Raw genomic sequence first — 15,498 nt, 5'->3', positions numbered from 1 at the left:
TTGCAAAATATTAAATATTACGGGTTTGACCTATTTGACTGTCAAATGTCGAATAAAATAAATGTTAAATAACTGATTGACATATTGCGACTCAAACACACTCGGATTAGGGCTATTAGTGTCATAGTCGTATGCACATCCACACTATAATAATATGTAGCATACTATTCGTGATCTTCATCAAAAATGAAATTTCAGTCAACCTTCCAACGAATGGATTAAAGGTTAAATCCATTACAGTTACAGAAGATCTAACTAGGTTCTAAGTAGACAGTCGGATAATTTAAATTCACCCACATCGTATATTCGTGTATATACAAGTGAAATAATAGTAATTGTACGGCCCAGATGATGCTTTTGTAATTTCCAAAAACGATTAGAATAATCCGAATTAGTGAGTCGTATGGTAAAATGAAACGATTCTGCAATTATTTATAATTGGAATGACAAAATGGCAAACTAACTATAGCTACCACCTTGTACGTTGACGAGAAAACAAATATACATGTTACAGTATAAATGTGTCTGTACATCTCTCACCATTTGGCTTTCCGTTAGTGACATTATGGCATCAACAAAAAACTTGGAAAATGCTGTGAAAAAACAATCTGAATAAAAAAATTAATTTTAAAACGTCTGTTATTCATGTCATTTACAGGTTAAGTAATGTAATGTCATAATAAATAATTTTAGAAAAAAAACTGTTTTAAATTATATTAAATTAAAATAACTAGTTTCATTACGAGAAACAATTTAACTTCAGTAACAATATACGATTCAACTAAACAAAGAAGTTATTTTCTAATTTATGTTAAGTACCTAAATTGTACTCAAATTAAAACAGACAACAGCCGCTCAGCAAAGTTAAATTATTTCCATAATAATATGCTTATTTAATTAAATCTATTTTTAAACGTATATTTATTTTTAAAATTAATTATTTTATGATACGATGTACATTATAATTATGAACCTCAAACAATTATAAACCTTTCAGATTTTTGTTTTTTTCTTTGTATATATTTTATTTTTATACAATTTGTTCGTTATATGTTATATTGTATATTTTATATTATTTACAGAAGTAGTATACGTTTTTTAGGAGCTTTTTTAATACTTAATATTTTTATTATATACTGTTTTCGAATATCAATAATTTAACGATTATAATTGACTTATTCAAATGTAGAAAACACATACATATTTACTTGTTTTGAGAATAGCACAATGACTAATATATTTTCGGCGATGGTTTCAAATTATGTTTATTTTAAAACTGCTCAAGTGAATAAAATCGTTCTTACCAACGAAAAAACATATTGAACAATCGTAATCAGATTTTTTTTTTAAATGTTTGATATGACCACTCTCGTATTAAAGTTATTATATTTATACCTAGTATTGTTATTATTACGAGCCTCCAAAACTTTAAAAATTCTTGAAACGTCCATAAAACATAACAACTGTTTCAGTCATGTCATATACCTTTGTGCTTTCAGCTGGGGATTTGAGGAGGAAAATACATTATAATATGTTCAAAATTGTTTGGCGATTATGATTCCGGTATGATTCTGGTCTCTTCTGTTTGTACGGCTCGTTCGAGAACCTGTTTTCGATTTTCCAAGCTTATCTGCATGTCTGTACTGGAATCTGAAAAAAAAAATACATTTGAATGGAATGACAAGTATATATAAATATAGTAGGTGGGTGGCGGGTCGTTGATATCAATTACACTTCGTTGTAAAAATAAATTTATTCAATAATTTGCAAACAACGGTTTTCAGTAAAATTCAATACGTGCGTGGTAATCGCGTTTAACGATTATTTGGCCTTTCGGTAATAATAGGCCATTATGGACGATGGAAAAAAGTAATTGTGCCAACGAATATCTTCTAATATCGATGTTTTTATTATTATTATGGTACAATCGCATTTGGGATCAAACCATTATTCTTTTACATTTGAACCAACGCAGCAACGTCACGATTAAAATATTGATGTACATTAGTTATGTAGTATAATATGGAAGTTTCAAAGTTCTGTTTTTAATAGTTTTGTAACTTAATTATAAATACCTACCTATCTAATTTACAATGCATATTCGTTGTTAATAATACGGTTTAAATTATTGTTTGATGATTTAAGTTTTTCACATGATAAAATTAATTATTAACATAGTGAAGGTCTACTTCACACGTTAGTAAACCATATGATATCATCATATAATAAATCTTTGATTTTAGGTTCTGCAGAACGGAGCGATAAATAAATTGGTTTTACAGTGATTTTTGTGTATGTTTTGTCTTCTTGGGAACTTGTAAAAAGAATTCTTTGATCCTTCAACTTTGAGGGTAGTTCTTAATATTTTATAAGTTATGCTTATAGAAATAAAAAAATACTGAAAAATCAATACAATTTTTTATAATCTTTTAAATTTTTCGTTTTGAAATTCTTAAAAAACCATACGAATTTGTAATTAAAAATTCATAACTTTTTTAATCATAGTACTTTATGTTTTAAAATAAGTAGGTATCTCCTAAGTTTTCCTTCCAAGAAATAAAAAAAGTTTTGCAGAAAATTAAATAAATTTTTTATGACCATGATTGGATGTTCATAAAAAAAATAAAGATTTTTATTAAAAGGTTTTAATTATTATTAGGTTTTAATTCGAACCAAAATAAAATCATACAATATAATTGTGTTTAAATTGTTTAAACTTTAAAATATTGATTAATTAAAAAGAAATTCTTGGTATAAATATTAATAATAGTGTCGTATAAGTAGTGTAGTGTGTACAATACAAAATTAAAAAAAAGCGGGAAAGTGGGTATCGCTCTGCTGTACATTAGGTGGTGGGGTGGACCTCTGACTAGGGTAGGTTAGATTTGAATGCAATGATAGTATTGATATAGATCATTGTATACGAAAAACGATTCAGAACGGAGATGATTTGTCAGTCTAGGATATATTATATTTAAATATTGTCATATATTCTATTTTGAAACAAATATTTTATTTTTCAATTAGGAGTATTAGGACGCATTTTGCATAAGGCATGGTTAATCAATTTTTCCAAAAACATTGCATGTAGTTATCATAATTCATAATACCTTATATTATCATAGATATTATACATATACCTGGTTTGAGGATAAATCGTTATCATTACATGCACGATTTCATAAAAATTTAAAACTCAAACGCTCAATACATTTTTCCTATAATGACGCTTCAAATTTTCTCTATAGCTATTTGAAGCAAAACTTATGGAAAACTTAGTGTTTAATTTTATAACCTTAGATATAAATACCAACAATATTATGAATTTTTAACTACAAAATAATTTGCAAATATTCATGGTTTTGACAAATTTTTGTCAATATTTGAAATTAAAATGCTAATAAAAATTTAATTTGAATTTCCGGTGGACATTTTTTTGGTGATAAATATTGAAAATCTTGTATTAAATTTTCAAATCTTAGATTTAAAAAGACATTTTTTTATGAATTTCTAGCTTAAAACAATTTGTGAATTTTTGTGATTTTTACGTATTTTGTCAATATTCAAAATTTAAATGCTTATTAAAAAAAATTGTGGCTATGAATTTATTTTATTTTTCAACTGCTATTGTATCAATATTTAAAGATCCTTGTATTAAATTTTCAAGATTTTCTACCCAAAAAATAAATTTTTATCGATATTAATTTAAACAAAACTAATAATGATCGAAAATTGCATATACCTATGAATAGTTCAACTTAAGTCAAAATTTTTTGAAAATTTCATGGTGAATAGAATATACTTATATAAACATTCGGTGAAAATTTCATGTATCAATGGTCGTTTGTTTTAAAGTTACATCAAAAACCAAAATCGATTTTATCGAAAACTGATTGTGCAAAAAATGTCCCGTTTTTCCCTTAATTTTTAGTTTGTTTATCCCGATTATTTAGAAAAGTATTACTTATATAAACATTCGGTGAAAATGTCATGTATCTATGGTAGGGTGACCAGTTTTACAAAAAAAAAAAACGGGACAAACAATTTTTAGTTTAAATACTCTAAAAAAACATACACATTTTTTAAAAATATTTTTTATATTTTATATTAACAATTTACAATTAAAATATTTTTTAACTACCTTGCTTAATATTTTAATAAAAAACTTGTTTACTTTTATTGAGTTGATGTTGATTGCTCATCATGTCCTTTATTATCTATTGTGCTGTTATTGTACTTTTGCGATGAACTGATTGCGTTTAATAGTTTTGGTTGTGTTAGCAAAAAATCATAAAAATCATTACACGAATAATTTTTGAAATGATTTTTCAGAATTATAATTGACTTGATGGTAGGAACGATAAAGCGATTTTTTTCATCTGTCCATAACATATTAGTGATAGAAAATACTCTTTCAATTGCAGCATTTGTTCCAGGCATTGCTAGAGAATATTCTACAATAAACCAAAAATTATTTATCGATATATTTTTACTATTTAAAATTTTATAGATAGCACACCATCTTTCTTCAACACGAACATTGTTATTCTGCCATTCTTCTAAATTTTCATTTATAACATTATTTACATGATTATATTCATCAAAAAGAATATCTTCATCCACATTCCAACCGGTTTGTTTTTTATTATTTTGCAAAATAAATTTTAAACTTTTTTGAATATCATTCCATGTTGGACAATTTATCAGTTGAGTCCAACGAAATATTTTTAGTTCTTCAAATGTATTTCCCCACTTTTCAATGTACATAATAAATGTGTCATAAAACTGGTTAGTTTGCTCTATAAATTGTTTTTTTGTGTATTTATTTTTTGTCTCTAGTTCTAAAAGCATCGAGTTTACACTAGAAGTTAAAAAGTTTTGTGTTTTTCTATTTTTTATTTTTCCACATAGTATTTCTAATTCTTCTGATACTTCACATGCAGATATGTTGTCCCCTTCTATTCTTTTTATAGTGTCACAAACGACTTTTAATTGACTTTGTATAAAATGAAACCATATTATTGCAACGGGGTCACTAAAAAATGATTTTAAAATGGTTGGACATTTATCCTGAGTGTCAAAGTACAATTTTAAAGCTGCATACATTTCAATAATTCTGGAGACTGCTGGTTGTAAAGATAACCATCTTGTCTTTACACTTCCAAGTACGTTTTTGTATTGTGTATTTGTAAAATCACAAAATTCTTTTAATGTTTCCACTCTCACAGTATAAATATAAAAGTATTGAAATATTTTGTTAACGATACATTCGATATCAATAGGTAAGATATCTGTACTAGTTTGCATAGCGTTGTGCAGAATATGAGCTGCACAACCAATTCCACAAATGTTAGTTTTTAAATTATTGTTTAAAATCGTAAAAACATTTTTTGTTCCCCTCCTTGCGGCACCTCCAAAATTGGTATTACAGTTGTCACCGGTAAATGCAATGATTTTGTGAGCTAATTTATGTTTTGTTAAAATTTCCATAATATAAGACGACAGTATATCTGAAGTTTCTCCTTTCAAATTTGTGAATTCTAACACTTTAATTTGTACCCCGGTTTTAGGATTGAAATACCGAATAAGAATGGGGACAATTTTTAAATTTTTATGATTTGAAGTGTCAATCATAACTGTCGCAAAATTAACAGCTTTCAGTTCGTCTATTATTTGATCCATTGCAAAAGGAGCCAACACATTCAGAATAATTGATTCACACTTAGTACGTGCACAAGAAAACTTTTTTTCATGTAACTTTTTTATTAAAGTAGTAGTACAATCCATTGATCTAAAAGAATGGTTATGTACTATAGTGTGAAATGCAAACATTCCCTCTTCTGCTGCAATTTTTAAACCTTCACTAGTTAAGCCAGCTGGTCCTTGTTTTATAAAATATGATGTTACCTTGTCACTTTTTGAAGCACTAGATAAGGCCGTCGTATGTTTTTTCTTTTCCATATGCTGTTTGATATCTGAGCGTCCTCCATGTTCAATTGAAAATACTGCCTTGCACACCGTACAAAACACTTTTCCAATTTCATCACATTTTTTTAGGAAAGTAAATTCAGACTGTAAAGATACAGTGAACGTGCATCTCCTCTTTGGCATTTTTAAAAAAAAAAATAATGCACCAACTCACAAAATTGAAATAAAAATACGATAGGTAGGTAATGGCTATAATAAACACAATCGCTTTACTGTCCGTACGTTACTATTCGACATATTTTGTTGTTCGACTTTTAGATTAAACAAATTAATATAATAATATCTAAATATATCATCGATTATAAATAGTATTATATTTTATTTTAGTTCGTAATGCAAATGCTATTATACGACGTGTATCATGCTTATTTTATTATTATTGTTTATTTGTATTGTTCCTCGGCATCGGCACTCGACGTTCGTTCCACGGAAATTTTAGTCTGTTATTTATAACTTTGGTTTCAAGTTTTAAATATAAACTGTTTTATACTTGGTTCATCAATTTATTTTATTCTTTTACAAAAAAAACATTAATTATAATTTAATTATTTGGAAATAACGGGATTAAAACGGGACAATCTTCTAAAAACGGGATAAAAAGCGTCCCGTTCGAAGTTTTTTGGGACAACGGGACACGATGATCAAAAAGGGGACAATCCCGTTTTAAACGGGACGTATGGTCACCCTAATCTATGGTCATTTGTTTTCACTTTTGACCCCCCAAAGTACCAACTAGATTCACTTTCTGATCGAATTAGGTACTGAAGTCAAAAATCGAAGCACTTTTACTGCCCCAAAACGTGATGACAGACACAAAAAAAATATTTATGGTTTTGACGAATTTTTGTCAATATTTGAACTTCAAATGCTAATAAAAAAAAATTGTGCCTATGTATTCTTATAATTTTTTATTCACTATAAGAATAGCTTATGAGGAACTTTTTATTAAATTTTCAAGTATTTTTATTGGGCTTAAAAAATTTTATCGACACTTCAAAAAAAAAAATTAAAATAACAAATATTTAAAATCGTTTGAGGATAAATCGTTATCGTTACGCTATTTCATAAAAATTTAAAATTCAAACGCACTTATAATTTTTCCTATAATGATGCTTCGAGTTTTCTCTATAGCTACTTGAAGGAAAACTTATGAAAAACTTAGTGTTGTATTTTTAATCTTTAGTTATAAACACAAACATTTTTATGATTTTTCAACTTCACAATTTCTTGCAAATTATCGCATTTTCGACAGATTTAGTAAAAATTTGAACTATAAACGCTTATAAAAAAAAATTGTGACTAACGATTTTTTATTTTTTTTTAGCTACAATAAGAACAACTCATAAGGAACCTTGTATTAAATTTTCAAGTTCTTTTGGTGATCCAAAATTTTTTTACCGACACTTCAAAAAAAAATCTCATAAAAATCAAAAATTTCAGTGGTCTATAAATAACTCAAAAAAAGTCAAAATTAAACTGTATATAGATAATACTAACATAAACATTTGGTTTAAATTTCAAGTATTTACAGTGATTAGTTTTTGAATTACAACCATATAAAAAAATCGATTTGGTCGAAAACTGGTTTTGCGTAAAAATTCCCGTTTTTCTGTCATTTTTTTTTTTGTTTTTCTTGATTTTTTTGAAAACTGTTTACTTTTGACCTTTATAATGCCCCAAGGATATTCACTTTTACATCAGAAACCATCCCCAAAGTTTGAAATTGAAGCATTATTTCGACTAGTTATGCCGCTGCACATGAATTGAGTCCCAAAGATATTTAACGACTACACGAATTGCGTCCCAACCATATTTAACAACTACCTGAATTGCGTCCCAACGTAAAAACATTATTTTCCTTCTCATTTCATACAGACCTTGGACTGTCGATAGTAAATTACGACTATCGGTAGGTTAAAAATATTGTTTTTTTTTATCATTGTTACCTATGCAATTAGATGTAAGTAAAATAAAATGTGTAGGTTAATAATATAATAGTTAAAAAAAAATATATATATATATATATATATAAAGTTATAATTATAAAATTAAAAAGGCGGGTTAGTCGTGGATGTCGCTCTGCTGTAAAGTAGGTTACAAGTGGGTTACTGTAATGGATGGAATTAAATTTGAATCCAATGATATTATATCGTTGTATACGAAAAACGATTCTGAGCGAAGACGGTTTATTTGTCTAGGATATATTATAGATTATTAAAAATTTTCAAATCTTAGATTTAAAAAGAAAAATTTTTATGAATTTCTAGTTTGAAATAATTTGCGAATTTTCGTGATTTTCGTGATTTTTACATATGTTGTCAAAATTCAAACTTTGTAAAAAAAAAATTGTGACCTTGAATTTATTTTATTTTTCAACTGCTATTGTTAAAATGTGTTAAAAGCCTTGTATTAAATTTTCAAGCTTTTCTACCGAACAAATACATTTTTATCGATATTTATAGAAAAAAAAACTAAAAAAGTTGAAAAATTAAAATGTCAGTAAACAGCTCAAAACAAATCTAAATATTTTTTAAATTTCATAAAATATAGAAAATACCTATAAAAACATTCAGTGAAAATTTCAAGTATCTGCGGTCATTTGTTTTAGACTTTTAGAGTTACACCAAAATAAGAAAATCACTAAATGTGAAATTCAGTGAAAATCCAATGTTATAAAAATTTAAATTTCAAATGCTCATAAAAATTTAATTTGAATTTCCGGTAGACTTTTTATTTGTAATAAAGACTGAAAAACTTGTAAGGAATCTTGTATTAAATTTTCAAATCTTAGATTTAAAAAGGAAATTTTTATGAATAATTTCTAGCTTAAAATAATTTGTGAATTTTTGTGATTTTTACATAATATGTTGTCAAAACTCAAACTTTGAATGCTTATAAAAAAGAATTGTGACTATGAATTTATTTTATTTTTCAACTTCTATTGTAATAATATGTTAAGAGCCTTGTATTAAATTGTCAAGCTTTTCTGCCTAACAAATAAATTTTTATCAATATTAATTTAAAAAAACTAATAATGATCGAAAATTTCAAATGCCTATGAATAGTTCAACTTAAGTCGAAAATTTTTGAAAATTGCATGGTGGATAGGATATACTTACATAAACATTCGGTGAAAATGTCATGTATCTATGGTCATTTGTTTTCACTTTTCCCCAAAGTACCAACTAGATTCACTTTCTGATCAAACGAGGTACTGAAGTCAAAAATCGAAGCACTTTTACTGCCCCAAAACGTGATGACAGACACAAAAAAATCAATACATTCATCACTCCGTTCAGAATCAAAAAATTATAGCTTCTTTTGAAAAACCGTGGTTATTGTAGTTAAATATACTAATATTAATAATCAATCAATGTTTCAAGTTTGTTTAAAATTTATTTTTTCCGAACACTATTTAAATTACCTACAAACTATGTTTGTTATAAATTGTATTTTTAGATTTTGAGCGTTGAATGATGAAAAATGATTAATATCACAAAAACATGCAAATTTTATAGGCAACAGTAATAACTAATAAGATAGAAGAAATATTCAATGTTAATAGTCGAGAATTAAAAATTTGTGAAAATGTTAATTAATAATAAAATTTAGGCAAAAGTTAAAATGAACTCATAAATTTAGGCTGTCAAACTGCCTTTGACCAGAATTGCTGGTCATATATTATAACGATTTTTTATTTTTTATATAAAAAGTTATACTTAATTTATAGTTATACTACCAGTAAATATAGCTTGTATACCTTGCTGGTTATATATTTTTTTGAATGGTTTAGAACGTTTGCTAAGCATATTTTTTTCTCGTAAATATACAAATAAAAATATAGTCATATAAACATATATAATTATATGTATATATAATTGATATATAAAATTGGATAAAATGTTAAGCTTTAAAATAAATAGTATACCAAGTTATATTTTAATTGTGTTCCGTGGCTTTGACTGATATTTTAATAATGGAGCTTAAATAAATAAAAAAAAAATTATAAAAAGTTGATTAATATACATTTAACTTCAATTTTGAGGTAATTCTTCCTCTAAGGTTAGTACCTAGTGGAAATAGCAAAAACAAATTATTGCAAGTTGCCTAAGTAAATGCCATTTAGATCATCTATAGAGGCATAATATTTACTTTTATTTCGGTATTTTCACTGGTTTTTATTTTTTATTTTTAGTATCATGCATCCCAATTTCGATGGAAAACTAAAAAATTAAATATAATTTTAATATCTCTGACATTTTGATGCGTAAAATATTTTATCATTAATTGAACATTGTTATTTTCTAACAATTAATATTTCTAATTGAGTGTAGTTTTGCATCGTCCAACTCCTGTTCTTAAACGATTTAATGCTTTCCATTTTTCCCATTTCCAGTTTCTTCCTTTAGGTAGCTCTTCTTTTAATTCCCTCGTAGTGTTTTGTTCTCTCTCCTTCCATCTGTTGATTCTTTCTTTTTCTGGTGGGTTCTTTATTGGTTGGATCGTAGTAAGGAAACTTTTCCTGGATTTAAGTCGTGGTTGCGGCGGGCTCTTTCCATGTAGTGGGTGCCGGGGATCGTTTTGTTGTTTGTGTCGTTCTATCTCTGATGCAATCTCTCTCCTAATATCTGGTGGTGCTATTCCTGATAGTACTTGTATTTCCTCGACCGGTGTTGGTTTGAGGCATCCTGAGATTATTCTGCATGTCTCGTTTAAAGCATTGTCAACTTTTTTCGCATGACATGATCTGGCCCATACGGGGGCAGCATATTCGGCTGTTGAGTAGCATAGTGCTAGTGCTGATGTTCTTACAGTATTTGGGTCTGCTCCCCATGATGTTCCTGTGAGCTTTCTAATCAGGTTGTTTCTCGCGTGGGTTTTTTGTTTTACGTTTTCGCAATGATGTTTGAATGATAAGGTTCGGTCTAGTGTGACACCAAGGTATTTTGGGTATTCGGTATTTTCAATCTCAACATCTTCCCATATTATTCTTAATTTTCGTTTTGCTTCTTTGTTTCTTAGATGAAAAGTGCATACTTGGGTTTTGTTGGGGTTTGGTTTTAACCAATTTTTTTTGTAATAAATTGACATTTCCTCTAGTGCGTTGTTAAGAGTGCTTTCTATATTTCCAAACGAGCGATTCTGAGCAGTGAGCGCTAGATCATCAGCGTATATGAAACGCTGGGTTCCTAATAGTGTTGGCTGATCGTTGGTATATATGTTAAATAGCAAAGGTGCTAATACGCTACCTTGTGCAAGTCCATTTTTTTGAGTCCTCCAACGGCTTTTCTTTCCTTGCAACTCCACGAAGTATCTTCTATTTCTTAACATTTCAGCGATGAAGGACGTTAAATTGTAGTCCCTTGTTATCTCGTACATTTTTTTGAAAAGAATTCTGTGGTTAATCGTATCACAGAATTCTTTTCAAAAAAAACATAATAATGATGCTGCTTGACTGAGCATTGTATTTAATATATAAGCACATTATTTACCTTTTATGATCATACATTTATAAAGCACATTTCAATCATATTATATAAAAAAAAAAACACACATCATTGTAAAATCAATACATTCATCACTTCGTTCAGAATCTAAAAAATGTTCTTAACTTTTTTTCTTTAAAAAAAAAAATTATTTTGTTATTATGAATTTCAAATATTTTGTAAATATAAAATAGGATTGTTGTGTAATTTACAATCATAGTAACTGTTGACTGTTGATTAAATTTTAGATTTATCTTTTTTTGGCCATAGGATATACATTGTTTTTAATAGAATTTATTATTGTAAAGTTTGTGTTTGGGTTTGTTTAAAAACTGAAATCACTATGTGTCGGAGGGCGGAGGTTATAAAACTGACCATTGTAGGTCTTATAAAAGCTCTCTGGCCCATAAAATGTACTATCTTCAAAAAACTAGTTTTGTGTTATGCATTTTAAATATTCCTCTGTAGTTATACAAAAAAATTCGTCATTTTCCGAAACAAAACAAAATCGGTCTTCATGAAAAAAAAAAAAAAAACAAAAATAATTTTCTACCAATTTTAGTTAAGACATTGGTTCGTTGAATGACGTGGGAAAAACAGCACATATTATAAGTTGTTAATATAGTACATCACTTTACATACATATTGTATATCACTGCATCTTATATCTCTTGGATTATCTTTAATTTATCGAATTTGTATAGTTTTTAATGAAACGAACACGAACAACACCGCACTACTATACGAATCAAACTGATTTTACATCAAATTAATATAAATTTAGGAATATAATGAAATATGTTAGTATCTATTCTACATCGTACCTATATTTTATTGCCGATAGTATCTATCATAATAATAGAAAACCAAAATGACTTACTAAATAATAAATGGTAAGGTACATTCGAAACCTACAATACAGCAAAGTGATTTTTTCCATTTTTTTAAATATAAATATAACCAAAATATCTAATAAGATTTTTTCTGAGAGATAATTTTAAATCACATCTAATCAGACGAAATCATTCATCAGACTGTCACGTACACATCGAATCAAGGAAAGGCGAAGTTCTAAATTAGATCTGCTTTTGTAGTTCCTTATATTTCCTTTCAAAGCACCCAAGAAAAAAAAGTATAATTAAATTATGAGTTTTAATATATTATCCTCTCAGTGTGACCCAAATCTCGGGTAAGAAACTTGAAGTTTTCGTTAACTATAGATGTAGTATGTACCAGAGAAAATATAATAGGATCTTTGAACAGAGGAATGTGTATTATTTACTCTAATGTGCACTGTGCAGCCCTAACTTATAAGTTACGATCAATAATATCGTGACTACTGAAGGATAGAATACTATCACCGATCGTATATTAAACATCGATTGTTTTCAGATTTAAATATTTAGCCAATTATTTGCAGTTTATCTACCAATGTAGCCCGCTTTATACGATATTGTTGATTATTTCTCAGAGGGATTAGGTACCACTCTTGTTTATTTTTCACACTGTTTTGAATCAAAATATATAGGTAACTTACAGTGGGTAGTGGATATCTATGTAATGATCTGAAATAAATATAATATGTATAGTTAGTCGTACTCTGATAATGTGTGTAACGTGTGCCACGTCTCCAATGAGAATTTACAGAACGTTTAGAACGCCAGTTGTTGTATCAAAGTGATATTGTATTATTTTATGTTGCCATGCAATACTTCGTTTTATAAATGACAAACGATATCGTCAAAATTTGCGTCATTGTGATGCTCACGTAATTCTATATAAAATATAAAATAAAAATGTAGGTGTATACTTTGTAAAGCAAAAATGTAGAAAATAAATATTTTTATTTTTATTTTGATAGTTTTTTTTCGACGTTCAGATAAAATAGAATTGAAAATTACCTTTTTTTTGTTTCTAGACGGAACAACGAGGCGATTGGTTTTCAAACAGATGCACTGTTTTTCTTCGAAAAAAAAAAAACAATTTTCGTATGCTTGTAAATGCGTTTCAAAAGTTTAAAATAGCTTATGTAATCGATTGGAAATTGGATACAGACTTTACATTAGTAACTATTCTACCAGGTAGTTAACTACTAACAATATGTCTGATCTTGAATATTTGGTTTGAAAAAAAAGAGTCGATTATAGATTGTTATTTAAAATTCTGATTAAATGGAGGTATGGATGAATTACCTAATGTATTATTTTTTTTGTAATAAAGTTAAAACTTTTATCTATTGATGAGGTCGATTTTAAATGTAATTGGAGTTACTCGATAGTTGTATGAATAACTATTACGTCAATTTATCAGTTTTTTTAAAACAAAAAATTCTTTAATACCATTACACCGGACGTGGATTCAGTGAGGAACTATGGTTGATCGGGCACCCTATGTCGTCTAAGCCACAATTGAAATAAATTTATATTTTCAATTATGCAATCTAAAAAGTTTTAACCATTTTATTTTTTTAAGAACCCTCTGTCAACATTTTATGGATCTGCGCCTGCATTGCACAACTAGTTAATTTATGGAAAAGATATTAAATTTCATAAATTTAATTTGCACATTTATTTAACTTTATTTAATTTTGGTCTTTTTTTAGTAGAAAACTAACATAGTGTAGCTCTTATATCTAGTTATTATTACAAAACCTTCCTTATATCACTATAAGACTAATTATTGTAATACCACGCATATCGATACTAAGACAGTAGACCAGATTTAAATACGTAACGAGTTCGTACAGTTTTTAATACAAAAATATTTAAAATAATCAAAAATTAATGTGTGCATTTAGCTTAAATCAGCAGACTATGTAATCACTCTAAGTTATTTAAATATTATCGTATACCTATATCACTGTCAATCATTATTGCTATTATTTTACTTTTCTACTAACTTAATAAATTGTTTTTAAATATCTGTTTTTATTTAAGTTTAAAGTTTCACTATGAGGTCCATTAGCTTTGTACTATTGACTACCTAGTCATAATTTTGATTTAAATAAGCATTATATATTTATACAACAATATAAATATCACTTCAATATATATATAACTCAAAAACGACAAAACAACACTTTTAGTTTCATTCTCTACAAACAGTGTCAGGCGGCTAAATGTAATTATATTAATTCTATTGTGTTCGGACATATTGTTTAATTTTAATATAATAGTTCGCATATTAATTGTAAAGGAAATGCGCATAATGTTAATGCATTGTTTTACGAATACATATCGTAAAATAGAAGTGATTGAATTTGTAACCTAATATCATTTAATTTAAATCAAATCTGTTTGATTTCAAAATATTCCATCACTTTATTGTTTCTTTCAAGATTAACAAATTATAAATTATAATATAAAAAGATAAATACCTATGTGAATAATTAAATTATCGTTATTTTGCTAAGTTTGTAATAAAATGTGAATAAAAATTGTGTACTTGTGTATTTCGATATTTTCTGTTTAAAATTTAGATAATTTTCACTTTCAGACATATTATATTATAAATACTTAGTTTGAAGTTTCCTTGACAAAAACAAAATCATTACTTATATTAGAGAATTCACGCTTAATACGCTTTGCTTTTTGAATATCATTATAGTTTATCTGTATCGTATTACGTATTTCAGTAAATACGTATAGCATAGTACTTAGAATCCATTGTTGCTCTACCAATCAACACGATGTAATATCCTGAATAGTTGACAAAGGTCACAATATTACACAGATCTATAACATTATACACCGTGGGCGTCGAAACGTTTTGACGCCAACTTACAACTTTTGAACAAGTAACGTCATTATTCAAATTGAATATCTCATACACTCCAAAATCAAAGTTGTACGGCAATAGCAGAAATTAACTCCACTCTCTCTTCCTCACTAACACACACACACAATTATTATTATTATGATGTATTATGTATTATGTATTGGATCAGTTTCATGATTTGTATTTATAATTTATTTTCAAATTTTAAATTCAAATTATAAACCAATTAACTGTATTTAATAATAAT

The 15,498-nt window shown here is 27.3% G+C and overlaps 1 protein-coding gene across 3 annotated transcripts in view; it reads right to left on the bottom strand.

Moving 5' to 3' along the window:
• Nucleotides 1–1,054: 1,054 nt before the first annotated feature.
• mtt (mangetout) overlaps nt 1,055–15,498 on the bottom strand; it is a 195,398-nt gene continuing 180,954 nt past the window's right edge. For 2 of the 3 annotated variants that reach the window (XM_089220729.1, XM_015513341.2), the window contains one exon: nt 1,056–1,650. In XM_089220729.1, coding sequence (XP_089076855.1) covers nt 1,553–1,650 — 98 coding nt within the window. In that variant the 3' untranslated portion in view covers nt 1,056–1,552. Of the gene's footprint in view, nt 1,651–15,498 lie in introns of all 3 variants that reach the window. The other variant, XM_089220730.1, reaches the window with a different exon arrangement.

The sequence above is a fragment of the Diuraphis noxia genome, unplaced genomic scaffold, assembly GCF_037042655.1.
Source record: "Diuraphis noxia isolate RWA-SAM2 unplaced genomic scaffold, SU_Dnox_SAM2 contig0002, whole genome shotgun sequence".
NCBI classification, from domain to species: domain Eukaryota; kingdom Metazoa; phylum Arthropoda; class Insecta; order Hemiptera; family Aphididae; genus Diuraphis; species Diuraphis noxia.
The sequence above is the reverse complement of the archived record's forward strand: the minus strand, read 5'-3'. Positions and strand labels throughout refer to the sequence as shown.